The 26,611-nt window shown below is 55.2% G+C and overlaps 1 protein-coding gene across 4 annotated transcripts in view; it reads right to left on the reverse strand.

Annotated features, from left to right (window-relative positions):
* SNX29 (sorting nexin 29) overlaps positions 1-26,611 on the reverse strand; it is a 477,185-nt gene that overhangs the window by 19,366 nt on the left and 431,208 nt on the right. For 2 of the 4 annotated variants that reach the window (XM_032328137.1, XM_032328139.1), the window contains exon 20: positions 24,612-24,751. The exons of 1 other annotated variant lie outside the window; for it this stretch is intronic. In XM_032328137.1, the coding sequence (XP_032184028.1) occupies positions 24,612-24,751 (140 nt within the window). Of the gene's footprint in view, positions 1-9,731; positions 12,301-24,611; positions 24,752-26,611 lie in introns of those variants that run through there. One more of the 4 variants, XM_032328138.1, reaches the window with a different exon arrangement.

The following is a 26,611-nucleotide window of genomic DNA, read 5'->3' on the forward strand; positions in this document are numbered from 1 at the left end:
GACTTAAAAAGCAGCAACCCTACTGCACCGGGCAGGGGTTGGCCTCTGTACTTCTCAGACTCATGCCAGGCGATCCAGTGTGCAAGCCCGGGCTGAGGGCCAAAGAATTTAAAGCAACTGTATCACTTGCGGGCAATTCTGCAAATTTGAAGACCAGTTAAAAGGAGACCTCTTCCATTAATCTCTGCGCTCGGAGGCGGGCATTCTGGTGGACTGGCCAAGTGGCTGGACATTTGATTGTATCAGACCTTCTGGAGAAACAATTTTATCTGATGTTTTAGAGCGGGGAGAGGAGAGAGAAAATCTAATTCCACAGCCACTGCGGAGCTTAACGTGGGTCTCAACCTCACGGATGTGAGATCATGACCTGAGCCGCATTCAAGTGTGAGACACTAACAGACCAAGCCACCCGCGTGCCCCTAGGGAAATAGTTTTAAACCCTCCTTGGAGGAGGGCAGATCTGAGCACAGTCTGTGAAGGTTGGCAGCTGTGGGATCTGCAGAGATGATAGTGAAGATTTTCTAGTATTTTCCTGGCAGATGTGTGTCCTGGTTTCACCATTCCAGACCAGGTCGGGCCTCATCCAAGACAGACGGCGACTATCAGAATATTTAAAAGTGCTGCTCCCCTCACTAGGACAGCATCTTCCTTATAAGCATGGCTCACTCAGCTCAAGATGAAGACAAGCTTAATCATTTTCCACGGCGCCCCAAACCTCTCTACCTCTAGGGTTCAACAGAAAATTTATTTCCCTTTCAATATCACAGGCGATCACAGGCAATTTGCAGTTTCTCGTGCGGCTTTCCCCCAAGCAATTCTTACAACGCTAACATTCAAATGAGAAGGGTCTCGTGCATAAAAAGACCGTAGTTCCATCTTCCTGCGGAAGTTAAATAAGGCCCAAGACACTCCCTTCTCCGTCTTCCTTTCTCTCCACTCTTCAGCATCAATATACTTTGTGAACTAAATTATTTTCTTCAATAGAAAACATAAAGTGGTGCAAGAAAGAAAAGCGGGGAGAGAAAAATGTACGCAGGGAGTCTGCCCACCGCCACTCTCCAGGCAACTGGCATGATTTTCCGACGTATCTTTCTAGGCCTCTCCATTGCACACAGAGCATTCCCACGAACACGGGCGTGCGCGTGTGCACATCCGTATTGTTTGCTTCCTCTAAAAGTGGAAACTTATGCACGGTGCTGCATCTTGCTTTTTCCTCGTACAGACGGACCGTGGAGAGTTTTCCACACCCCCCAGGCAGGTCAGCGCCCCTATTCTATAGTCCAGGGACCAGACTCCTGAAGGGGCCAAGGGCACACATGCGGGGGCCAAGGGCACACATGCGGGGGCCAAGGGCACACATGCGGCTCAGCCCTCGCAGCATGCAGACAACACAGACCACACGAGGAAGTGCGTGGAGCTGTGTTCTAGCATGATTCACGGAAACAGGCAGTGGGTGGGATCTGGCCCGTGGACCCCAGGGGGCTGGCCTCTGTTGATCTGCCCAGGGCTACGTGATACCCAGACAGCACAGCCCATGGGCCCAAAGCCTGTAGAGGGAGCAGACCAGGGCTTGCTGCTGCAGGAGTCGCTGGCGGCACACAGAAATCCTCCTCCTGCTTATCCCCGAACCCATCTTAAGCCAAATACTGGGACATATGCTCGCAGGTGACTCTCCTGCCCTCTCTAGCCACCGCCCCCCCAAACAGCATCCAGGACACTAAAGGCCATGCCCTGGGACACATCAAGGAAGTTCAAGCAGCATTGTTGGTTCTTTTTTTTTCTTTTTAAATTAACATACAGTGTATTTGTTTCAGGGGTACAGGTCTGTGCTTCGACAGCCTTACACAACACACAGCCCTCACCACAACACATGCCCCAGGCTCCCCATCCCTCCCTGCAGCAACCCTCAGTTTGTTTCTTGAGATTAAGAGCCTCTTAGGGTTTGTCTCCCTCTCCAGTGTTGTCTTCATTTATTCCTTTCTTCCCCTCTGATCCTCTGCCTTGGTTCTTAAATTCTACCTATCAGTGAGACCATATGGTAACTGTCTTTCTGATTGACTTATTTCCCTTGGTTTCCTTTTACAGATGTGGGTGGGGGTCAAGAACTCTGTAGCTGCAGAAGGGAGGGGGTGGCAGAGGCACAGGCCTTAGGGCTGGGGTCCAGGAGCAAAGAGCTAAGCCCTGCTGCCGTCCCTTATGGCTGTGTGGGGTCTAGAAGACACCAACACGAAGCAGCGTGCGGGGGCCTGGCACATAGACATTCGAATGGCAAATACGATGATGCAGATCGTTAAGTGATGGTTTCTTGGGGACAGAACAGATGGAAAATCCTGGGGTAGAATTTTGACCTTGTTTTTAACATAAAGCCAAATGCTGTAATTAATACCCAACTCCAAGTGAGGCTGTAAGTTCTAGGACTTTCCATGATCGCTCGGCCCTCTGGGCCCGTCTCTCCTTCCCCTATCCTCTCTCTGCTCCATGTTGGAACACCTGCCCAGGGGCCCTTACGTGGTCCATTTCCCTCCTTCAGGGACGTCTGTCCTGTCCCCCTGCCTACAGTTAGAAGCACCTGTTCAATTTTCTGCCATCCCCGACCCCCGGTCAAAGCAAACCGCCAGGAGAGTAGGGCCGCCCCTGTCCTACTGCCTGGGGAGCCTCCTGAAGGCACACAGTCAGAGGTTAGACGAACGGCACGCGCCTGTCCCCATCCCCTAGGAGCCGGACCGTGACAGTGTGGGCCAGAAGTGCCTCACCCGCCCCAGAGACGCAGAGCGATGAGGAACCAGGCCCAAGGCCGTAGGGGAAGACGACAAGGGACAGGAGTGTCACGGGAGTAAGACCACTGCTGGAGACAAATCTCGGCCCTGGACAGGCGACCCCCGCCCCCAGTCTTCAGGCACTTCTTCAGTTCACTCGCGGGAGAGAAGCAAATTTGAGCTGAGGCCCTGCAGTGCGGCTGGTACCCGGCCTCGTCCTCCGACCTTGCCTCACTGAGGAAGTGGGAGATAGCAAAGGGCCTGCTCTTCCATGGAGTGACCGAGGGACCTGGGCCAGGCTCCTCAGCCTACTGTGCCTTCATCTGAGAGCAGGCTCTGACCCTTTAAGGTAGGAAAGGAATCAGCCCATTTTATAGGTGAGAAGATGGTCGGTCAGCGAGGACCCACCATAGCGTGTAGCAGAGCTGAAACTGACGCCCGCGTCCGTCTGGGTCAGCTCCTTTGCTCCCCACTCGGTCTTCCCTGTTCAGACCATTCCTCTGGCAGCACCAAGGTCACGGAGCTAGCCAAACACGGCTCCAGGACGAGCAGCCACCACCCTGGGTCCAGATCCCAGACCCGACACCTGCTGAGGGACCCCAGTGCAAGCCACCCCTGCAACCAGGGCTTCCGGTTCCTCATTTCACAGATGGGATTAGAAAGCCTCATGACCTCCATGAGAGCAAGCAGAGCAGCTGGCCCCGTGAGCAGCCAGGACAGGTGCATGCTAGCCTCACTGTCCCGTCCAGCAGCAGCCCCCAGCCCCACTTCTGCACGCTCGGTGCAGGAACCCCGACCCCAGTGGACTTTCTAGGTCAGGCGTGAAAGGAGTGGATTTCTCTGTGCCCAGGTGTCCCTGCCCACACCGCCCCCCCAACCCCACAGAGCAGGCAGAACACGGTACAACCACGATGCTGCTTTGAGCCCTGATGCAACATGACAGGCCTCCCCGCCGCTGGGGCGGCCCTTGGGAAGGGCAGCAGCAGCTAAAACGGGCAGGCCTAGACTCTGCAGGCACGAGGTCGGCTTGGGAATCTCGGCAGGTCATTTTCTCTCTGGGTCCACAACCTGCTCCCCTGTCCAACAGAAACAACAGTAGCTGCCTCCCTGGGTTGGGGACCAGAGCCATCCTATCACGTGGTTCCCCTGGTTTCACAGATCAGGGTGGAGGGCCCTTGCTAACTGGCAGCCAGGGGGACCACAATCGCTGCTGGAATGACTTGGAGAGAACCACACCTGCGGTCCGTCTTCAGCCCCAACCCCGCTCCCACAGAAGAGGTGGCCCGAGCCTGGGCTCCAAGAGCGTGCAGGCTGCTGTCCCCTCTGGGCTGAGCAGACAGGGGCGGCACAGCAGTGGCGGCAGCAGGGAAGGTGCAGCCAGGCCTGGCTCATGTCTCCCGCAGCAGGCCCCCGAGGGAGAAGTGTTCTGCGCGCTTGGTCCACATGGCTGAGGGGAAGCCGCCTCTTCCAGGGAGTCTGCCAGACTGGTGCACCAGCCCACACGTAGCCCTTTCCTCTCACCCACCACAAGCCCCTGCCCCTGCTCCTGGTGGGGCTCTGGGGAGGGTCCCGGAGCTCCCAAGCGTAGCACACCCATTTTGGAGGTGAGGAACTGAGGCTCAGGGTGGGCACATGGGGCTCTGTCTCCCTCCTGCAAAGGCCAGCCTTCCCTTTAGCCTGGAGCCGTCTTTCCTGCAGCTGCCTGGTCTCAGCCAAGCCCAGGGCTCTCTGCCTGACATCAGGGGGCCTAGGGGAGCACAACACCTGTGGCAGAAGGTGCCTGGGGTTTGGCTGGGGGAAGGATGTTTCATGGGGTCATGCGGCCCCCGAGAGCCGGTGCTGGTGGCACCACCTCGCCTTACTGACACCATTGCCGCCCTTCCAGAACCAAGGGTACCGATCTGACAAGGACAGGAGGACTCCAGGCTGAGGCCGACCAAGCTCCTTGCAGAGGTGACCCAAGACAAGGCAGCCGCGTGGCAGGAGCTGTGTGTGGCCCTCGTGCTACGCTTCCAATACTCCAAGAGGCATCTGCTGGAGGCTGCCACCTCCTGCAGAGGGTCAGAGATGGCCCCTGCATGGGTCCTGGGCAGCAAGAGCTGTGGGCCATGGTCAGAGAGGACTGCGGAAGTGAGGAAGGTTCCCAGAGCCCCGAGAAGGCGGTCAGCATCCTGTTCCAGGAGAGGCTCTCAGAGGGTGAGCACGTACCCTGGGGCTCCACAACGCCGGAAAGGGCCACCTACTCGCAGACAGTCCCTTCCACACGTCGCCGCCTTGTGGACGGACTTCAGAGGCTGTTTCCTGGCCCAAGTGCCTCCCTCTCCATTCGTCGGCCCTCCTGCCTGGCACACACCCTCCCGGGGCTTCAACCTGGGAGGCATCTCGGATCTCCTGACTCCCTCCTCCGTTCCCTCTGCTGTTCCTTCTCGGGGACCAACTTCTACAAGGAGGGTAGATGAGCCTCTGTGCCCTTCTCTGTCCTCACGCCCCAGGCACCTGGCCCAGGCTCCCGGCCTTAAGAGCAGCCAACACGTGGGGACTGGGACTGGCCCAGTCCCAGCCCAGACCTCCAGCCCCAAGGCCAGGCTCTTCAGCTCAGGGCCCCTCCCGCTTTCTGCCGGGATGTGTGACCAGCAGCTCCGCGGCGGCATATCCAAGGCCACCACTGGCTTCCTCCACTGCCCTGGGCCGTGCCCCCTGTATAAATGGCAACCGTCTCATTCCTGTTCCTCACCCCGACCCCCAGGGCACCATCCCGACTTGTCCCTGTCCACGCCCACGTGGACTCTGCGGCGCACCCTGCCCGCGTGACACGCAGGTGCATCTGGAATCAGACCCGACCCGCACCGACCCGGCCCGCTCTCCTCCTCCTCAGACCGCACCGTCCTCCACCCGCCCCCCTGCTTCCTTCCCGGACCCTGACCCTCCAACACAGCTCTTCCCTCTGATGGTGGCAGCCGCAGTCTTCCCTTGGCTACAGTGCCCTCTGGGCTAGGGCCACGCTCCCTGCCGCCCCCGCCGACTTCCCCTCCTCTGCCCTGTCCCCCCCGCTGCCTCGGCTCTACTGGCTTCCTGCTCTTTCTCCAGTGGGCTGAGCCAGCTCTGCCTCCGGACCTTTGCACTTGCTGCTTCTACTCTCCGACACATCCCTCCGGTCTCCACACACTGTGCCACCCTATCCCGGTGGCGTTTCCCAGGCATCAACAACCCCTGCCTGGGCCCTCCCCCGACACCCCCCCCCAGAGGGTATCATTTGCTCTTTCATTTTTCTCCACAGCAACCACCGTCTGCCATGCACACATTTACTTGCTCGTTTAATGTCTGTCTCCTCCAGCAGAACGTCCAGAAGGCACAGACTCTATTCACTGCTGAATAAATGCAACCACCATCCAAGATGATGCCCAGCACATCGTAGGTGCACAGCACGTACCTGCTGTGGGTGGGCGGAGGGACTGAGGACTGTCCCTCCGTCCCGCCCCGGGTGACGCCGCGGTGCCTGTCCCTGGGCCGCCGACAGAGCCGGGGGAGACTGATCACACTTTTTCAGGCGACAGGCCGCCTGAGCCTGATCACACTTTTTCGTGTTTAGACTCATTTTAATCTCTTTATTTTTATGTATTTTGAAAGCAATCCTAATCAGTTATATTTAAAATTTCCTTTAAAAAATGTACATGCGTAGAAGGTAGGTGCTTAAATGTCTCTAATTTCCTCATTGTGTTTTTAGTTTTCCAGTCACAACAGCTTTAATTGCAGTGGTTCTGTGTGGAGGAAGAAATAAAGACTCTGTTCTAGCTGTTTATAACGATCAGTCTGTACTGTGTTATGCTGCTTGGGCTGAACGAAGCGTGGAGGGGCACAGCGTTTGTCCGCTGTAGTGCTGAGCACCTACTCTGTGCCCCCAGCTCCGCATTCCCTGCGGCCTTCCCTACTGCCACGCTGTGGGCCCGGGGGATGAGCTCCTTTCTCTGCCAGAAGAACTAGCAGGCGCAGAGCAGAGAACATCTCATCCCTGAGCTAGGAGACAGACGGGGAACCCGAACCCAGAGATTTCCTGCTCCCCACAGTGCACACTGAGTGGATATCCCCACCAAAGCTGAGGTCCTGCCCTTAGTTGGCCAGACTCCTCCAAACACCTGGGATGCTCAGGCTCCCCAAGACTCATCCCTTCCCCAGCCCCTTAAGGTGCTCGCAGACCTCCCACCTCTGCTTCCAGGCAACCCGAGTCTGGAGAGCCGAACCTGAGGAGCCCCGTATCCTGCTGAGACAGCAGGAAGCGGGAGGGGACAGCCCGGCGGAGTGGCCAAGGACCTGCCTGGCTCAGCGGACAGCGGGCTCCCTGCCAGCTGCAGGCCACACAGAGCGGGGGCCCCACGTCCAATGAGGACACCTGCCAAAGAGCCCTGTGTGCCGACTGGAGAAAAGAGCGTACCCTTCTCTGGGCGCGGGGCTCATGGCTTGCTCTCTGTGATGCTGGCTGTCCCAGGGGACCAGCCCACAAGACCCCCTCCCCCGTGGTGTCAGCGAGAGGCAGACAGAGCCCTTCACTCACGGCTCCTCTTATCCCCCAACCAAGCCTCCAGGCTGAGCTGCAAGTTTCCTAGGGCTACAGGCTGCTGGTTTTGTCTTCCCAGAGACGGTGCCTGCGGCCTGCAAGGTGAGAGGTGGCGCAAGTGTTGTTTTAAATGAAGGAATGAACCTCAAAAGCAGGGAACCACAAGTCTCATTTTCACTCTGGCACCCTTGGCACGGCTGTACTAATACACAAGAGAAAAAGACTTTAAATCAAAAAAAGTTACAACAGACAAAGAAGAATGTTATATATTAAGGAAAGGTTGAATACAGCAGAAAGATCGGACAATTATAAGCATTCACCTGCCACTAACTGTCCATCAAAATGTACGATGCAAACACGGACAGAACTGAAAGGAGGAACAGTTCTGGGATGACAGCTGAAGACTGAGCTACCTGATCCTAATACCACCCAGAACCAGCAGACAGAGGTACGGGAATCGAGGACCTAACAAACCAGACACGCGCAGAACACTCCACCCAACGACAGTGTACGCGTGACTGTCATGTGCCCAGGGGACACCTTCCAGGATAGGCCATGTGTCAGGCCACAAAACAGGTCTCAACAGATTTAAAAAAAAGTATCTTCTCTGACTGCAACAGGATGAAGCTAGAAATCATTATCAGAAGGAAAGCTGGGAAATTCACCTCTTTGTGGAAATTAACATCACTCTTCAACAACCAACAGATCAAAGAAGAAATCGCAGGGGAAATTAGAAAATACTTCAAGCCGAACGAAAATGAACACACGCCAGATGAAAACCAATGGGATCCAGTGAAACCAGTGCTAAGGGGGACATTTCTAGCTGTAAATGCTTACCTGAAGAAAAATCTAAAGTCAACGACCTAACTTTATACCGTAAGGAGCTACAAAAAGAACAAACTGAACCCAAAGCGAGCGGGGGGAAGGACATGAGAGAGAGGAGAGAGAAAACAGAACAGAAAAGCAGGAGAGAGAATGAATGGAACCAGAAACCGGCTCTCTGAAAAGCTGAGCAGATGGATGAACCTTTGGCTTGGTGGTCTAAGGAATGCAAGACTCAAATTATTAAAATCAGAAGTGAAAATGGGGATGTTATTACAGAATCTACAGAAATGAGACAGGATCACGAGGACGTGATGAACGAGAGGACACCGTAAGTTGGGTGACCTTCATGAGAAGGACCAGTGCTTACAAACCCCAAACCTACCAAGACTGAATCCAAGACACAGAAAATCTCAGGAGGCTTGTAACTAGTAAGGGGCCTGAATCTGGGATCAAAAGTCTTCGGACAGAAGAAAGGCCTGGACCCGATGGCCTCACTGGTGAATCCTGCCAAACATTTACAGAAGTCATGACCATCCTTCTCAAACTTTTCCCAAAAATCCGAGGAGGGAATACTTCCTGACTCATTCTATGAGGCCAACATTGCCCTGGTACCAGGCCAAAGACACTACAAGAAAACTATAAACCCCAAATCCCTGATGGACACAGGTGTCAAATCCCCCAGCAAAATTCTGGAAAACCAAATTCAAGAGCGGATTAAAAGGACCATACACGGTGATCAAGTGGGATTTACTCCTGGACTGCAAGGATGGTTCAACATGTGAAAATCACTCAGGGTCATGTTGCCAGAGTGAAAGGGGGGCGGGGGGAGAGATCCTCTCAAGAGACGCAGAAAAAGGACTCAACAACATTCAACACTTTTACCATAAAAACACCCTCGCACCCCTGGCTTCTGGAGCATGACCCTGGGCCTGGCCACGAGGCAGGCACCTTGCAGCATGTGTCCCTCTTAATCCTCCTGGCAACCCCAAAAGGGGGGAACGACATTGTACCCATTTGATAGAGGAGGTAACTGAGACCCAGAGTAAGGCCCCCAGGTTCACACCCCTGCTAAGCAACAGAACCAGGACTTCGACCATGCCTGGACCCACACCCACGAGGTAGACAACAGTAATCACAGAAGCGGCCACCGAGACGGGAGGGAGTGTGTATCACGTTCCCCGCGGGCCAGGCACTGGTCTCGGGGCAATCCTCACTGCCACCCAACAAGGCGTTTGCTACCGTAAACTGCACGTGACAGACCAGGAATCCGAGTCCGGAAGAGGTGAAGTAATTTGTTCAAGGTCTGATGGCTAGTAAGGGTCCCCAGGCCCATGGTCACGGACCGATACTGTCTGCCAAGGTGGGAACCAACCTCCGTCTTAACCTCCAGTCTGAATCACAAAGCTGTCCTTCCCCACACTGACGGCACAGGAGGACGTGGTCGCGACCTGCGTAGTGCAGAGGTTGTTGGCAAGCTTTCTCTGTTAAGAGCCACACGGTAAATATTTTAGGTTTTAAGGGTCATATAGGCTCAGCAGCTAGCGAACTCTGCTGTTGCAAAGTGAAAGCAGATACAGACAGAGCATAACGGATGGGCATGGCTGTGTTCCAATTAAACTTTATTTAAATAAGGAGCAAGCCAGGTCTGCCGCCCAGGCTGTAATCTGTGGATTTCCTACTTTAGACAATAATGGGGCCACTTTTGAACCGTCCAGTCTCTTTTATTTGGAGGCTACAAGCTGGGAAAGGGCCAGTCCGGGCTCAGAGAACAGAAGGAAGCAGCCTGATCTGTGCTTTATGTATGGACTCTAGAGGAAAGGGGCTCCTCAGTCTGTTTCAAACGAGCTTCTCCAAAAATCCCCTGCTGGCAAAGGCCCTCGTCACCTGCTCCAACTGGGAACTGAGCACTGCTCTCTCAAAACAGTCTCCAGGAGGGCAAGGTCTCGCTCAAGGTCGTAGATGAGTCCATGAGCCCCGGCAGGGAAGGTCCCAGTGGGAAGAAGCCAGCCAGGGCGGGGTGGGAAGGGGACGGTGTGTACAGTGGGCTGACCCCCCGCGTGCAGGGGGAGTCCCCTCCTTAGGAGGCTACAGGTCGTCCATGTTTAAAGCGATCCGTGCAGCAAGCCAGTTACTCAGTGGAACTCCATGAAGCCACCTGAAAGCAGGGGACACCTCCTTGTCATCACCCCATTCTTCTTCTGCTGCTCATTTTTATTTCTCTGAAGGCTACGGAGCATCTGCACTTAGGAACTCTTGCGGGGAGCGGGGGAGAGTGCGCCCGGGTCCCGGAGTCTCTGAGCTGGCTACTGAAACCCGCTTCGGATGCTTTCTAGCTGTGTGAGCTTGGGCAAGCGGCTCACCTCCTCTGAGCTTCTGTCTCATCCGTAAATAGTACCCACAGAAGTGGGCAGTGGGGATATTTAACAGCTGTTGACTGATGGGCCAGGGACCGTCTGGACATGTCAGCACCAGGATTATTCCCTGAAGAACCATCTGTTGTGACCTTCCCCACGGTCTGGATTTCTGAGCCCGACGGACACCCCTTGCTACAGCTAATCCTTGGGACTCGTGCAGCTCTGAACTTCTTCACAAGGAATGCCAATGGGTTCGTTGCCGCCCTTCCCTCCGAAGCCGTGGGCATCCCACCAAGGAGGACCTGCTGCATTCCCCGGCGTGAGGCCCTGGCCTGGAGAAGAGCTGGAGCTCTGGAATCTGGGCTCTGCCACTCCTCAGCTGTGTGACCCAGAGTGAGTCAATGCACCTCTCTGGGCTTGGTTTTCTGGGCGCCATCGGAAGGCTGGTGAGTGAAGATCATTATAGACAGGGCTCTCTTAAGAGCTGTGGGGACAAATCGATGGGCTCTCTCATGAGCCACCGACCCCGGGATCTGACACAGAATGAGGAATGGCAACGGACGAAACAGAGCCCGCGGAATGACGGAATCCCTTAATGGAATATCCCGGGACTGAGTTCTGTGCCACAGAACTCCCCACATAAAAAGTCCGTCGAGGACCCTGAGAGGAACTCAGCCTCTTCAAACAAGAAGAGGCACCGCCTCCACGGTGACCACTCTCCCAGTCTTTACAGTGACTTCAGCTCATAAATGCTTCTTTTCAGCTTAACCTCGCTTGTAGTGAGTTTCTGAGATTCCGCAAACCACCGTCCCTGGTGACCATCAGTGACTCTGATGGGTAGCACTCTGCGTGCCTCTCAGGGGCCCTGATGGCTTACTAGGTGCCTTTGCCCCAAAGTTTGCCATCTAGCTAATAACTTATTTTCTAGAAGAGCGGGAAAAGGAGAGTGCTTACAAGTGTGGACTTTCACCAGGGAAACCTGGGACCACCACCTTTTCTGGGCTCAAAGGCTGTCCCCGCAACACCATGCCTTCCAACAGCGGGAGTGCAGGGCTCAGCCCGAGTTCCACCACCAGCTGTTGGACCCACCAGCTCTGCCACCTTGGGCAAATCCTCCCCTCCGTCGGGGCCCCAAGTTCTCCAGGAAGTGGGAGCACAGACACGTCCCCCCTCTCTCAGAGCTGCCGACTCAGTGGGCTCCGTGTCTAAATGCTAGTGGAAAGGCCTGATACACAGAAGAAGCCCAGGTGCCATGGGCCATGGGTGAATCTAAAACAGTGGCTTAGGTTAGGGAACCATCTGGAAGGGGACAGTACTGCGGGACTGAAGTGAACTGGGGATCAGGTCTAGCTCTGCTTTACTGATTTGAGAGAAAAATAAAAGGAAAAGAAAACCAAAGTGGAATTGCAAACTTTTTTCAGATAAGCGAAGTCTCCTTAAATGGGTCAGAAAACATCCCATCAGGGGTCATCCCTGTCGGGGAATCCACGGAAAATAGCGGTGGTTCCGGACGGTAAGCATTCACCGGGCATTCACCGGGCATTCACCAGGCATCCAACATTTCCCAGCGCTGGGCCTGACGCAGGGATCAAAGGGGAGGAGGCAGGTTCCTGGCCCCTGGACAGTCACATTCGGGGGAGCAGGAAACACACATCCACATGTCAGTCAGCACAGGGCCCTGGCTTCCGTCACGGAGGGACGCGCGGAGGGTGATGGGAATCCAGACAGGGACGCACGTTCCCATCTGAGGCCAGTGGTAATGGGCCGTCAGGAGCCAAAGGAGACGCCGTGAGTCCAGAGACACAGCCAAGGTCTGCACACAGGAGGGGGTTAAAAACAAAGACTTTGGGGTCATGGCCCGCCCCCACACCCCCAATCACACGATCTTGGTCTGAAAACTGGGCACCATCACTCACTACGGATAGATCCCTGGCCAAGTTCATCAGCCTCTCTGAGCCTCAGTCTCATCATCTATAAACGTGCCTCAACACGGCAATTACTCTCATAGGGAGAATTATAGAAATTAGTGAGCTAATTCTGGCAGACAGTGCTCAAGAAATGCCGACAGCGTAACGACTGGCAATATCCCGATATCCATTCCTGAGCGTTCACTCCCCACCTAACCCCTGTCCGCATAGCACATCCCTTCTTTGCACGCACAGCCAGCCGGCAACGCTTGCTGCAGGAGACACGGAACAAGGGATCCCCGGTCCGGGTAAGATGGCACCGATGCCGCCGCCACACGAGGCGAGGCACCATGTGGAGGATGCATGAGGCAGCCGCTAAGGGGCTCTGGACAGGAAATTACTGGGCAGTCGGGGAAGAAAATCCAAACTGGATGCACCGTCAAAACTGGAGTTAAGTTTACTGCCCTTCCCTCTAGGACCCTCCCGGAGTCAAGACAGACTGACACCCAGAATGGGCAGGATGGGACAGGGCTCCAGGTGAGCCCTCTGCTTCCGGCCAAAGAGCAGGAAAGTGGCACTGAATGCTGGATACAGCGGTGGGGAAGGGGATCGGGTCTCTCGTGCCTCAGTCTGCGGCCGTCCTCACGCACTCAGAACTCCAAGAAAGGGTGTGGTAAGAGAAGAGACACCCCGAACATGTCCGTGTGCTGATCCCTGTTACTCACAGGACAAGAAGGACTTTGCAGATGGCAAATTTCCAGATTCGAGATGAGGAGATGATCCCAGATTTTCTGGAGAAGCCCACAGTGGTCACAAGGGCCCTTGTAAGAGGGAGGCAGGAGGGCACAGTCACCGAGCAAACGACAGAAGTGGTGCACAGAGGGGCCCCAAAGCGACAGATCTAGAAGCTGGAAGGGGCGAGGAAGCAGATCCTGCCCAGCAGCCCCGGGGAGAAGCCAGCCCTGCAGGTACCTTGACTTTAGTGTCCCAAGACTGATCCCGGACTTCTGACCTCCAGGACCGCAAGAGGACAAATTTGTGGGTCTGTGGTCACTAGTTTCAGCAGACATGGATCCTCACACAGGGGAGAATCTTCCTCTAGTGTAAGAAGCGCCATGATCCCAAGACAGTGGGGTGAATGCCCGGTGCTTTTTCCTCTGTGTCCCCTCCCCTCGGCTCTGGACACAGAGTCTGTTAGCCTTGACCACACCCTCACCCCTTATAGGAAAGTTAACTCAAAAAGGATCACAGATTTAAGTGTAAAATGATACAACTTTTAGAAGGAAGCCAGAAAGAATCTTCATGACCCTGGTTTAGGCAAAGAGTTCTTAGAACACCAAGAGCATAATGGAAAAAACCAAGAAACTGGATTTCATCAAAATTAAAAAGATTTGTTACACACAAGAAAGGTTAAGAAATATGAGAAGAGGGGTGCCTGGGTGGCTCAGTGAGTTAAGCCTCTGCCTTCGGCTCAGGTCATGATCTCAGGGTCCTGGGATGGAGCCCCGCATCAGGCTCTCTGCTCAGCGGGGAACCTGCTTCCTCCTCTCTCTCTGCCTGCCTCTCTGCCTGCCTCTCTGCCTACTTGTGATCTCTCTCTGTCAAATAAATAAATAAAAATTAAAAAAAAAGAAATACGAAAGACAAGCTACAGACTGGGAGGAATTACATAGAAATGACCCATCTGACAAAGGGTTACACACAGAATATATTAAGAACCATCAAAACTCAACAGAAAAAAAAAAAAAAATCCCGATTTTAAAAAATGGACCCAAGACTTGCAGAGACCTTCCCCAGACAAAGATACTGGAGCAAGTCAGCACATGGAAAGGTGCTCCCGGCACCCACCGGGAGGGCAGTGCCCCCTCAGACCACGGCAAGACCCACACCTGCTGTTCAACAGCTGGGAATGAACACTGCGGCAGGAGCGCAAGCCCGAGAGCGGGCGGAGGGCCGGAACTCAGCCCCTCGGGAACGCACCCTCCTCTTCGGTACTGACCCCAAAGGAGTGAAAACCGTAGTCCCCATGAAAAGCACTCGAATGTTTACATTAGCTTGAAACTGTCAACAGCTGCGAACAGCCCAAGCGTCTCGTGAGCGGATCAAGTGTGTCACATCCACGTAGTGGGACACGCAGCACCGGACGGACCAGACCGTCCGTGTGCCCAACCTGCACGCATCTCAAAGGAACGGCGAGGAGAGAAGGAATCCAGTCTTCAGAGGTCACCGCGTGGGACCCCGCAGAGGATGTTCTGGAAAAGACCCAGCCGTTGTGATGCAGAAGAGATCCGCGGTGGCCAGGGCTTAGGGCCAGGGAGAGCGTGTGACCATGAAGGGACAGCATGAGTAGAGCCTGGTGGCGATGCAACAGTCTGTGTCCGCAATGGATGTGTGTGTGTGTGTGTGTGTGTGTGTGTGTGTGTGTGTGTGTGTGCTGGGAGCCCAAATGCATATGTGCGCTGAAATCACAGACTTCAGCTCCAAACAAAAAAGCTTTCACTGTATGCTGATTTTCTAAAAAAGGTGTTTTTTTTGTTTGTTTTTGCAAAGTCAAGGCAAGCAGGACTCCAATCAGTGCAGTGAAGATCCTAATGTGGTCCTTCCTGGAGCACAGTGGAGTGAGTCCCCCTGCTGGTTCATGGCGACCGGGAAGGTCCCCCTGGCCTCCTTCTACCTTCCCCCTCCTCAAAATCTCACAGTTGTGCACCCTGTACCCCCCATCCCCCTCACGCACTGCCACCTCCTACCAAGAACAAGTTACTCATCTGGGTTAGTTGCAAAAATGGCCCCGATTATCTGCTGCTTTCTGCCTTGCCCTTAGCCCTGTGCCTCTGCAGGGCCTTCCCGCTGACCCTGGCCTCTGGGTGGGGAATGCCGTGGCCAAGGGCTGTCAGCACACAGGACGCAGTCAGGGTCTGGGGGTTGGGCTTTCCCTGTTCTGGCTCAGAACCTCCCCGGCCCCCGCTGCCCATTACTCCCAGGCGAGGCCATTCTGGACCAGCCGCCAGCTAGCCAATCCGCAGATGTAGAGGCCAATGCAGGCCCGATCAGCTGGCCTCCTGGCCCATCGCCCAGCGTGCCAGGCTCACTGAGCGCCACCAGGGGACCGTGGGGGTTCACCACGCAGTATCCCCACGGCCGCAGATCTGGGCTACCTCACCCAACGGTCTCCATCCCCAGGTATCCCTCACAGACCTCCCCAACGAGTGTGGGCAGAGCACAGGGAGCAGCGCGCTGGCCCACTGAGGACACGACAACGGACTGACCACACTTATGCGACGAGACAGCGGGGCGGGGGCTGGGCAGAGAGGGGCCGGCTTCCTGCGGGCTGCCGTCTCGCCTCCCCGGTATCTGAGAACTTCTATTACTTGTTATTTCTTCACTAACCCTAAAACAGGATGGAGGTTATTGTGCCCAAAATAACCTAATCTGCTTCCCTTGCTCCACACTGAATTTTCAGATGCTCCAATGTTTAAAAATAAAAGACAGGAAGTAGGACAGGCAACTGTAATACTATCTAAGCTGCCAACTGAAATCATTTTGGGGACGGAAGTGAGAGTCTGAACAAAGGATTAAGTGAAACGCGACCACAGCTAAAATAAGTCCCCTCGGAGAAGCCCCTACTGGGCGACACCGAATGGAATCCTCTTGCCAAACCCGTGAGGTCTGTGCTCCTGGCCCCGTTGCACAGGTGGGGAAACTGAGGCATGCAGCAGTCATGGCACAAGCCCGCTAGGCAGTACAGCTGGCACGTGAACTGGGACTGACTGATCCAAGGTCTTGTTCTTTCTTGTTCATCCGGTAAGAAACTCCCAACAGAGCATGGGCTTACCCCTTCCGCCCATCACACACACAGTCTACAGGACTGGAAAGGTCTGCTGCTCTGGGGGAGGAGGGCACGTGGCAGCTGGTCTCAGCAGTCTGGGGCTTGGTCATGGGGACGCCACCTTCATGCCGACAAGGACACAGAGCCTCAGCTCCCCAGATCAGCTCGACTGGTGTTTGCTAAGAAAGGGTAACTGTGGCGGGCAGACTCGGGCAGACCCACGCCGCCACCATACGCTCCGTGAGTGCACTTGCTCGGTGCTCCTCGGAAAGCCCCGGAGCTCCGAGGCCTGTGCCGGTTCTCGGGGATGCACGCTTTGGCCACGTAGACCGCACGAGGGGCTGACGCCGTGACGAGTCTTCCAGCAGCCACAGCCCAGAGCGCCGCCTGTGCTCCCCACGTTCGGCGCGTCAGCCCCGTCCTGTTGACTCTCTGCATAGCCCTCTGAGGGAGCATCTCTTACCCTCCCATTTTACAGACTTGGAAATCGAGGCAGAGAGTCATTAAAATGCCTAATGTGAGACCACCCAGCTGGTAAATGGCCGGGCCTCTGGGCCTCTGGGCCTGCAGCCTCTTAACGATGATGCCGCTGTGCTCCTACCTTTAACATGAAAGTCCTAAAACAAGGCACGTCCCAGACTCCAACACGATGCCTTGTTTCCTGGGGCATTGGTCATTTCTCAACCTGCCTTCCCAGAGAAAACCATCCGTGGCCTGATCACAGCAAGTTCTCTTGTGTAAAAACGAGAAATAAAACAAGGAACTGTTCTTTGTCCATCCATGACCTGCTTTACCCTCTGAGCGATGCTGGCTAAGCCAGAGGTCTGTGCGATCCGGGGACAGTGTTCCTGGGGCCGAACCAGGACACGGGTTCTCCCTTCCACTCCAGCTGAACAGCCCGGGTCTATCAGATTCATGAAGGACGAGCAGGGGCCGCGGCCCGTGAGTGGACCAGGGAGGAAGGGCGTGGCTGCACCCCATGAGGCCAGTACGACTCCTGAACAAGAGCGGGTCCTTGAACTTCACAGGTAAACACATCAGACTTCCTTTGTAACCCTAATAACCGGGGTCCAGTTCCCCAGAATAGACACAAGTGCCCTCCCAGGACCTGCAGTTCCCGGTGAGCTTCTAGAAGAAGCCCCTCCTGCCTGGCTGCGTTCCTTTTCCCAAGGTAAGCACGCACTGCCGGCAGGCACGCAGCGACAGTGAGGACGGACAGCCGCAGAGAAGGTGGGGAAGACTCAGGCAGGCGTTCTGCTGCCAAGAGTCGAGCATACGGCTGGTGACAGAGCCCTTCCTGGGGATCCAGAACCTGCCACCGGGGGGAAGGCGGCTGCACCTGGAAGCTGGGCAGGCATCCCCTGCCTGTGCACCGTTGCAATGACCCATCCCGAGGGGACCTCCGTCAGGACAGTGGGGGCTGCTGTGTCCTGAGGGCCGGCTGTCAGAGCGACCCTGGTCAGGATGTGGCCGTCATCGTCCCCTGGGATCAACGGGGTGACCACCTCCTTCCACCCTGCGTCTCCCCGTGTGCCCCACAGGTCCGTCCTAGAAGCCTCCTGATACACAACAGGCCACCCACGGCCACCACACAAAGGAGGTGACAGCTAATTTTGAACTCGGATTTTATACTGAGCGCAGGGAGCTTGCCATCTGTAGAATTTGAAGATGTGGCCACCGGCCAATGGACACGCTAATAACCGCCGGGGAGAGCCGAGGCTGACCCTCTCAGGCGGAACCCACACCCCTCCCTGAGGTCACACCGCGAGGGCATCATTCTCTTAAATGAGAGAAATTCTGCCTACCGAACTGGCATAAGAGGGCGGGGCTTAGCCACATCTGTCAAAATTTGTAAACGTGCCTGTCCTCTGAGCCAGCGTGGCTTCTGAAAGTCAACCCTACACACCCGCGTGCCGAAATGGGTACCCACTGCACCACCCCGGGCAGCACTGCTGGAGGAGGAAAGCTCTGGAACCCTCTGCAGTGTTCCGCGAGGGCAGGGGTGGGATAAATCACGGAAGAGCCGGCGCGGGGGATACTACGTGGCTTTCGCCAGCCACGAGGCAGCTCCAGTCAATGAAAGAGGCGAACCACGGAACACTGCGCGGAATCTGGCTCTGCCTCACGGAAGCATGAACAGTTCCTACAAGATTGCATAAGCGGCTTGACGGGGACCACGGGGCGGGGCGTGGGGGTGGGCACAGTACTCAGTCCAGTGACGTGTGCTGCTTCATCTCCTCACTTTCTGTAGCATTTCATTTTTTTAATACCAGAAGTTTATCACTTCCTCCAAAACGTCTGCTCCCCAGACTCTCCTTCCCCCGTGCTTCCTTTCTGCTGGTAAAAATAGGGACACACGTACACGCTTACTACGCGCTGGGCACTGTTCTAAGGGCCTGACACACACGCGATCCTGGTGCCCTCAGGGCCCCACCCCCAACCACATGGAGGCTACGAATGCCTCCATTGTACAGATGAACATACGGAGGCCCGGGAGAGCTTGCAACTCGCTCAACACCACACAGCCCGTCAGGGGCACAGCGGGGACACAAACCGGGCAGTGGGACACGTGACGAGCTCCTGTTGAATGAATGAATGGAAGACATGTGGCCTGGTGATGTCGTGCCCCACACGTGTTGGCCCCCGAGCCCAGGCCCATGTCCTAGTCATCTGTGTGACACTCCTGCCAACCCCTCTGCTGGCCCAGGGCCTGCCTCCACAGAGGAGGCACTCGGTAAATGTGTGTTGACTCCACATAGAGCCGACTCGGGGCATCTCTGCATCTGCCTGTCCTGGCGGGATGCTGGGCATGTCATCCAGAACTCTCCTACCTGACAGCCAGTCCTCGGACACATTGGGGTGTCATCCCTCCTCACCTGCCTTCACCACCCTGGCCAAGATGCCAACTCCTCCTGCCCAGACCCTACAGAAGCCTCACTACCCTCCCCTTTCCAATTTTATTCTCTACCCGACATCTAGAATGAAGCATTTGAAAATGCAAACCAGGTCATTATCACACCTCTGCTCTAAGCCCTTCAGCAGGTTCACAACTCACTGAGAATAAAGCTGAAAGTCATTGTTAGGGCCTCCAAGGCCCCTTACGGTCTGGCTCTCTGGAGTTCTCAGTCCCATTCCCCTGCTCGCTCTGTTCTAGCCACTCTGGCCTTAATCTGACACATCCAATTTCTCCTGCCCCAGGGCCTTTGCATTTGCTCTTCCCTCTAACTGCACACCTTCCCCCAGAAATCTGCAAGATCTTCCCTCAGGCCTCTGAGCTCCTGATCATCTGATGGAAAACAACACTGTTGTGACTCTAGGCTCTGACTCTGCACTACCTTTTCTCAAACACCTTCATAGCAGATACATTTGTCTATTTTTCAACTTCCCTCCATAAAGGCAGAAGTTTATTGTTGTTTTAATCTTTTTTCTGTTTTGTTCTCTTTATGACCCCATAATATCCTCTATTATGACCTATTATATCTCTATTATGGCCCCATAATATCTCTATTATGACTCAGTGCTTGCTGAGTACTTAGTAGGCGCTCTGTTTCAGTGACTGGAAGAAAATGTCTGCTGAATGCAGTCTCCTTGGACAGGGGCGTTCTATGTATCCACTCAGCAGAGTGTGTGTCCTGAAGGTGTTCCCGGGTCCCCCAGTCTCTATAGAACTCGTTAAAGCTGTTCCATCCTCTTCCTCCTCCCATTTCTTCTTCCTCTGTGAACGTGACCTCTCCCCAGTCCCCACCAAGCAGAAAGAGATGGCAGAGGAGGAACATGATTCTGGGGTGGGATGCCTGGAGGACACAGAGGCCCTCTGAGTGTTAGAGCAGAGCAGCTGGTGGCCCTGTCTTTCAGACAGAGGGACCTATTCCCCGTCTCCTGGGGCCGGAGCACGGAGGATCGGAAGGGCCAGCACCCCCGGGGCCACCACTTCCTCCACCTCCCTTAACAGCAGCCCCGGAAGTGGCCTGGCTGGGCTGGAGGGGACCGGATGGCATTTAACCATCACCTTTCCAGCAGAGCGACAGGGTAGCAGATGCGCCCAGGGAGGGGCCTCTGGTGATGAGCTTCCACACAACGGGGAGCCTTCCTATGGGACAGGCCTGACCCCTCCAGAAAAGCATGACCACCCGCACCCGGGCCAACCCCTCGGGCTCCCTGAAGACCCAGAGCTGAGCCGCCGCACCCAGTTTTCCCAGGGCAGGCCCTGAGTCACTGTCTGGAGTGGAGATCCCCAGCAAAGAAAAAGGGACAGAGAGGCTGGCTTCAGGAATAATTCAGAATCACTTTAGGCAAAACACTTGAATTTTCCGAGCCTCCAGTGTCTTACTTACAGGGATAGATGGCTGGCTGGCTGGCTGGCTGTGTGAAGAGACAAGCAGGGAAATGTCCCCGGGGTTTTGTCAGGATTCTCTCCTCTTTCTCGTGAGTCTCGTGATTAACAGCAGCCGTCACAGAGCAGACACAGTGCTGCCGCTCTCACATGCCCGCAAGGAACACCCCCATGGGCCAGTGACCCTGGCGACTCTTCCCTTTACCACACAAGACCAAATCCTTGCCCGAGGTCGCCATCCTCCCCCGCCGAAGAGTCGGGGAATATTACGGACTCCAAACTCCTTACCCTTAGTATTTGGCGATCAGCGATTTCAAACTCCTCTGCCTTTGAGGGCCCCCGAACTGATGTACATCGTGAAGCCGGCCAAGGGCAGAGGCCAGACAGGGTGTTCGGAAAGGTGCCAGGCTGGGGATGCTCAACTCGCAATGTCACAGCTCTCAACCTGAGCCTCAGGCTCTTCCTGCTGGGGCACAAGCTGTGGTGTTTCCTCCCCAAGCTAAACCCCTGCTCACAACCACTCGAATTTCAGCCAGAAATACGTCCAATGGCTTTATGAGTAAACGCAGCAGCAGATGGGGTGGAGGGAATATCAAATATAAATTTGATTTATATTTGGGCAAACACCGACCGCACTTTCTGCTGAAAATTCTGTTGGGAATTTGTGCTGTGACCCACACTCTAACCCCAGCCTCCACCCCCACAACGCTTCCTCTCCCCTTCAGGAAGAGCAGAACACGAGGCATTTCCCAGAGATGAATTACTCTGCAGAAAACATTTTAATAATGCGCTAAATGACAGCACAACAAATCATTTAAGCCTTCACCGATTTTGTGGTCCAGGTCCGTGGAATGAGTTTTTGGATTCCGAGCCTCCCTCATTAACAGACTTTCAAAAGAGCACCTGACATGGCCCAGGCCTCCGGGGTGACATCTGCCACGCGCCGCGTCTTGGCGCCCACCTTTCCCTGAAGCGCGTGTTTCCCTGAAACACGGGGCTCTGACGGAGGCCGCTAACGGGGGCCGCCCCTCATCTGCTCAGCATCTGAGGGACACTCTGGTCCCCACCGGATGCACAGAGTTCAAAATGGCAAAGAAACAGCCCGCTTTCTACCATCCTGCTTTCTGCTGGCATTCGCAAGGCGGGCAACGGGAGGCGGAGAGATCTGGAGAACGAATTCCACCAGCTGCTTCTCCGGCTCTCGGATTTGTGCAGATGGCAGAGTACTTGGAAGTCATGACGGCCCTCGCAGAACACAGTGAGATCCGGACACGTTAGGGAGAAACAACAACATAGCAACGTGCGTGCAAAAGCGGGCCCCGTTGGATACTGGACTCCAGGCTGCACAGGCCCTGAGGTTTTAAGGAAGACGGATGAAGGAAAATGGGCCAGTGCTACCCACTTGCTTCCATTCCCCCGCCCCTGCCCTCTCCCTCCAAGATGGAGCGGGACCGCCTTTCGGAAGGTCAGCAGCGCGCCGGCTCACACAACCCGCGCGGGAGCAGAGCGTGCGAGGAACGCATCGTGAGTAGCAGTCCGGTCCCACGTCCGCCTCAGCGGAGAAGCCATCTGGGTGGCTGCAGGTTTGTCCCGAAACATGGGGTATGGCGCTAGAAAGCCCGGGCTCCCCATGTGCTAGCTGGCTAGTCCTGGGGTCACGAGGAAACCTCTCTGGGCCTCACTCCCCTCAGCACTTCCAAGGGACCTCGTCAAACTGCCAGGTTACTGGCAAGTTTCTAAGGTTCCTCCTGACAGGTTCTCGGGATTGGGTGAGATCAAGGAGGGAACAGGCAGCTGGTGCCTGTGCACGCGCTCAGGAAACGGAAGGGACAGGCAGCGGGGCCGTCCTTTGTCAACAAGCCCACCTCGTTCAGTAGCCGAAGGGGGTTTCTCGAATCTTGAATCAGCATTTGAAAGAACTGAGGAAATGTGCCAAGATTTATAAGAATAATTATGCTTTGGGGGGTTTATTTCCTGAGTTAAGAGAGTTGTGGTTTTTGTTTTGTTTTGTTGTTTTTTTTTAACTAGAAATTTCTCAGGGCGAACTCTCGAGCAGAAGGCCAGACGCAGCTTTCTGCAGGCACACACAAATAGGAAATTCCCACGTGGAGAGTCACCAGCGCCTGCACTTGGCCAGTGTCGGCTTCCACTGCCCCAAAATGAACCAATGGGCAGACTCGGACCCAGAATCCCAATTCAATAAAGACGGAGGAGGCCGGGGCAGCATCATGTGGACGGCGAGGAGAAGCCGAAGGACCGAAACGCCTAATCCCAAGCGGGGTCTAGACTAGTGTCTACTCAGACGCCTGCTGTCAATGGTGTGTCATGTGCTCCAGTCTCTTACTGAAATTCTTTGTATTTTTTTTTAAAGCCTGTGACATCAAACCCTACGTTCTCTGTGCTAATTAGGCATAAAAGGTTTCTCCCTCAGCTCCAGTGAATGGCAACTGGCACGGCTGAGCTCGCCCCACACGGAGATGCACGTAGTTTCCACCCCCCCACGGGCCAGTGTTTGCAAACACTCAGCCAAGACGCCGGGGCTGCACACACCCAGCAGGAAGGACACCAGCTTGCTGTGACCAGTCTTCCTTCCTTCTCAGATCAGGGTCTTAAGACTGTCTAACTCGGTTTTCATCAGAAAATTTAGCCCAAACTCACAGGACTCAGTGACAGGTTAATCTCCAACACCATCCCAGCCAGGAGGCTGCCCCTAGAAGAATGGGAGCTCCCCCTGTGAGCTAATACAGCCCTTCTGAAACACCAAAGCCAAGGCCCCAGCATCACAAGGGAATGAGAGAAAAATGCAGTTTCCCATCCAATGCATGCAGGAAACAAAGGTGCCTTTTACCCGAGGCAGAATACAGGCTTTGTCTTCTCACAGAAGCCCTGAAACAATTAGAAAAACAAAAGCAAGCTGCAAGCAGTAAGGGGGCCAGTCAGGCCAACATCTGTCTGTTTGGGAGTTCAAGTGTGACCCAAAGGCGCGCCCCAGGACAGAAGCAAAGCTCCAGGCCTGAAGTGAGAGCATCACTGGTCCCCAGGACAGGCCCCCAAGCCCTGACAGAGAGCTAGACTACAAAGAAACTGATTTACCTGGACCCGTCACACAGACCCAGACCAGCGCTTCTCTACTAAGGGATCCGCAGGTTTGCCATACGGGATTTTCCATCTTGTGTTTCCATATGATGCTAATGTTCTAGAAACGATATGATTATGTTCTATAGCATCTGAAGGCTCAATGAAAAACCAAAGGCTGCTCCGTCACCTCGGTCCCGATCCCAGAGTATAAGCGGGTCAGGCTAGAGACAGACTTAACAGCACAGAGCGGACTCATCGGTGATCAGCCAGTGACGACACCTGACAGCCACCTGCCCCCAGGTGCGGCGCAGATGTTCCCAGCAACAGAAGCGGAGAAGAGGGGCAAGGACACCCGGGCGCTGCACGGGGCAAGCGGAAAGAACATGGTGTGTGCCACTGGGAGCAAAGCTTTGGCTTCAGATGTGCTGACAATTCAGAAGCGTCATGATTTAGGAAGTGCTTCACACGTCAACAACGCCTTCCACTTTCTTTCCAATTTCATGAGATAGAAGAACAAGAAATTTATACCCGATTTTAAGTTAGGTCACAGTTACATTATTTTCATAGTACTATGACTTAAGTCAGTGCCAGGGGGAGTCCGAGAATGTCTCCTTGCATCAGTTACCCACCGAGGCAACAGCGACGGACCTATTTGGTTCTGGAACATTCTGTGAGCTGCAGAGAAAATCAGTCTCTCCTTTGATCAGAAGGCATGAAGCAGAAAACTGCACCGGCCTAATTTAGTTGCAGACCTCAGCTCAACCACGCTCGAATGCAGACGCGCGGTCGCCAAGCCCTTCCTGCAGTCTGCAATACCGTGGCCCATGGCTCCGGGAGCACCTGGGCCCCAGCGTGGCGAGGACACACACACACACACACACACACACACACACACACACGCACGCACACACCTCGCTGGCCGCCTCGGAGGAGGGGAAGGAGGAAGCTCTGGGCGGAGGGCCCGCGCGAACCGTACTTACACAAAAAAGGGCATGAGCTGCACGAGGGTCTCCTTCTTGGGGCTGGCGGCGAACTCGGGGGCCATCTGGATGACCTTGTTCATGACGCTGCGCAGGTAATTCTGGAGCTGCTTCCTCCGCTCCTCCACAAACTTGGCATCCTGAGGAAACACACACACACGCCGGCATGCTCAGGTGTGCTCTCTTCACCCGTCCAAAAACAGCCCGAGAAGCCCCAGCAGTCAGTCACCACTGGGCAGCAAGCTAATGTGTACGGAGCGACCGCCACGTGCAGACGGTGCCTAAGGCTTCCCCTGGGCGATCACGCTGAGCACCAGGGAACATGTTCGTGATATTCCTACTAAGAAGGGCCCAGCGGGTCCCTACGACCCCCTACGGAGTGCCCCTGAATGAATGAAGTCTTACCACTGTGGCTGTTATGCATGAGCACCTACCACGTGATGATGGGGCCTAGGGACCGAACTATGATCCCAACGCTCACTGCTGTGTCACTGGCAGAGATCACAGCCCAGCATGGGACACGCCAATATACCCGTGACCACACAGGCCCAGGTAATTGTCTGTCCCACCAAATGCCGCCTTCCAGAGACAGTGCTTAATTTGCCAACGTGGGAATCTTCCAAAATCTGAATCAGTCGCCGCTATTTAAGAAAGGTTTTATTTGTAAACTGTGCCTTCTCTTACAACACTAGGCTACGTGGCCGCAGGGGGCCACACCCGGCTGTGGCTGGGCAGCAGGGCTCCAGCAGCAGGCACGGGCTCCCATGTCCATGCAGTCTCTCCAGCCCTCCGTGCTCCCAGGCTCCGTGCACCTGACTGTCTTGCTCCCACTCCCCACCCCAGCCCCGAGTCCTCTTGCCTCTCAGCACTATAGTGCCGGCCTCCCACATGTGCCTTCTGGGCACTAGGACTTGGACCTGTGTGACGATCTACTGTCCCCAGGTCGACATCCCTAAGAATTTTGAAATGAGAGTCCCCACCACTTCTGGAGCCCACCCTGCTCCTTCCCATCTGCACTGGGGGCCCTGGCTTACCACGTGGAAACCCTGGCCAGCACCGGGAGAGACGGGAAACTCAGAGCCACGTGGGGGTAAGGAAGAGTAGAGAGAGGGCAGGAGGGGGAACGGGGTCATCTGTCCTCATGAGAACACCAGAGGAGACACACTCGGACTCAGGTCACATGACAGAGGAGGGAGCGGCATGTAGAGAGGGTCTGGGAAGCATGGGCACGAGTGAGGTCCCACAGACGGAGCGGGGTGCTCCCCCCGGCCCCCGCCGGCACAGAGCTCACCCCAGTAGGAGCTTGGCAACAGTGTACTGAATGAGGCTGCTCTCAGAGGCACCCACGGACCTGCCCAGCACCTGCCCTGATCTTGAGAGAAGAGCGCCCACAAAGCCCTGTCGAACCCTGAGCACGGCAGGCAGAGTCTGTAAGTGCTACTCGACTCAGCAAACAAAACTACAGGATGCTGGGTGAGAGCTGGATTTCAGAGAAACAATGCAGAATTTTCTAGTATTCATAACTCCGTATTCAATAATTCATGACTCAATAATTTCTCAGTATTCAACTACGTACCACACAATAAAACTTCCCATGCAGTATTTGGGACATACTCGAACTAAGAAATTATTCATTGTTTATGTGAAATTCAGATCTCACCGGCAGCCCGTGTTTCATCTGGCAGCCCTCCCGGAGCACCAGGCGGGAGGAAGGGTCACAGAACTGTGGATGGTGGCAAGCGCCCCACCCCCAACCCCGGGCTCTTTCCAGGCCACAGCAAGGTCTCGCCCAGGGCCGCCCCTGTAAGCCGCCTCAGTGTGACCCTCCTCCTCTCCTCAGGAGGGTGAGAACACTGACCACTGCGAAGCCCCCAGGAGGGATTCTGATCTCCCGCAGCCACTGGGGCGGGGGACAGAGCGCCCTGGGCCTGCGCTCCCTCCCTAGTCTGACCACCAGGTGCTGCTCTGCCATCCTGCATCATGGAGCATGAGCCTCTCCT

This window comes from Mustela erminea, chromosome 20 (genome assembly GCF_009829155.1).
Source record: "Mustela erminea isolate mMusErm1 chromosome 20, mMusErm1.Pri, whole genome shotgun sequence".
Lineage (NCBI taxonomy): Eukaryota > Metazoa > Chordata > Mammalia > Carnivora > Mustelidae > Mustela > Mustela erminea.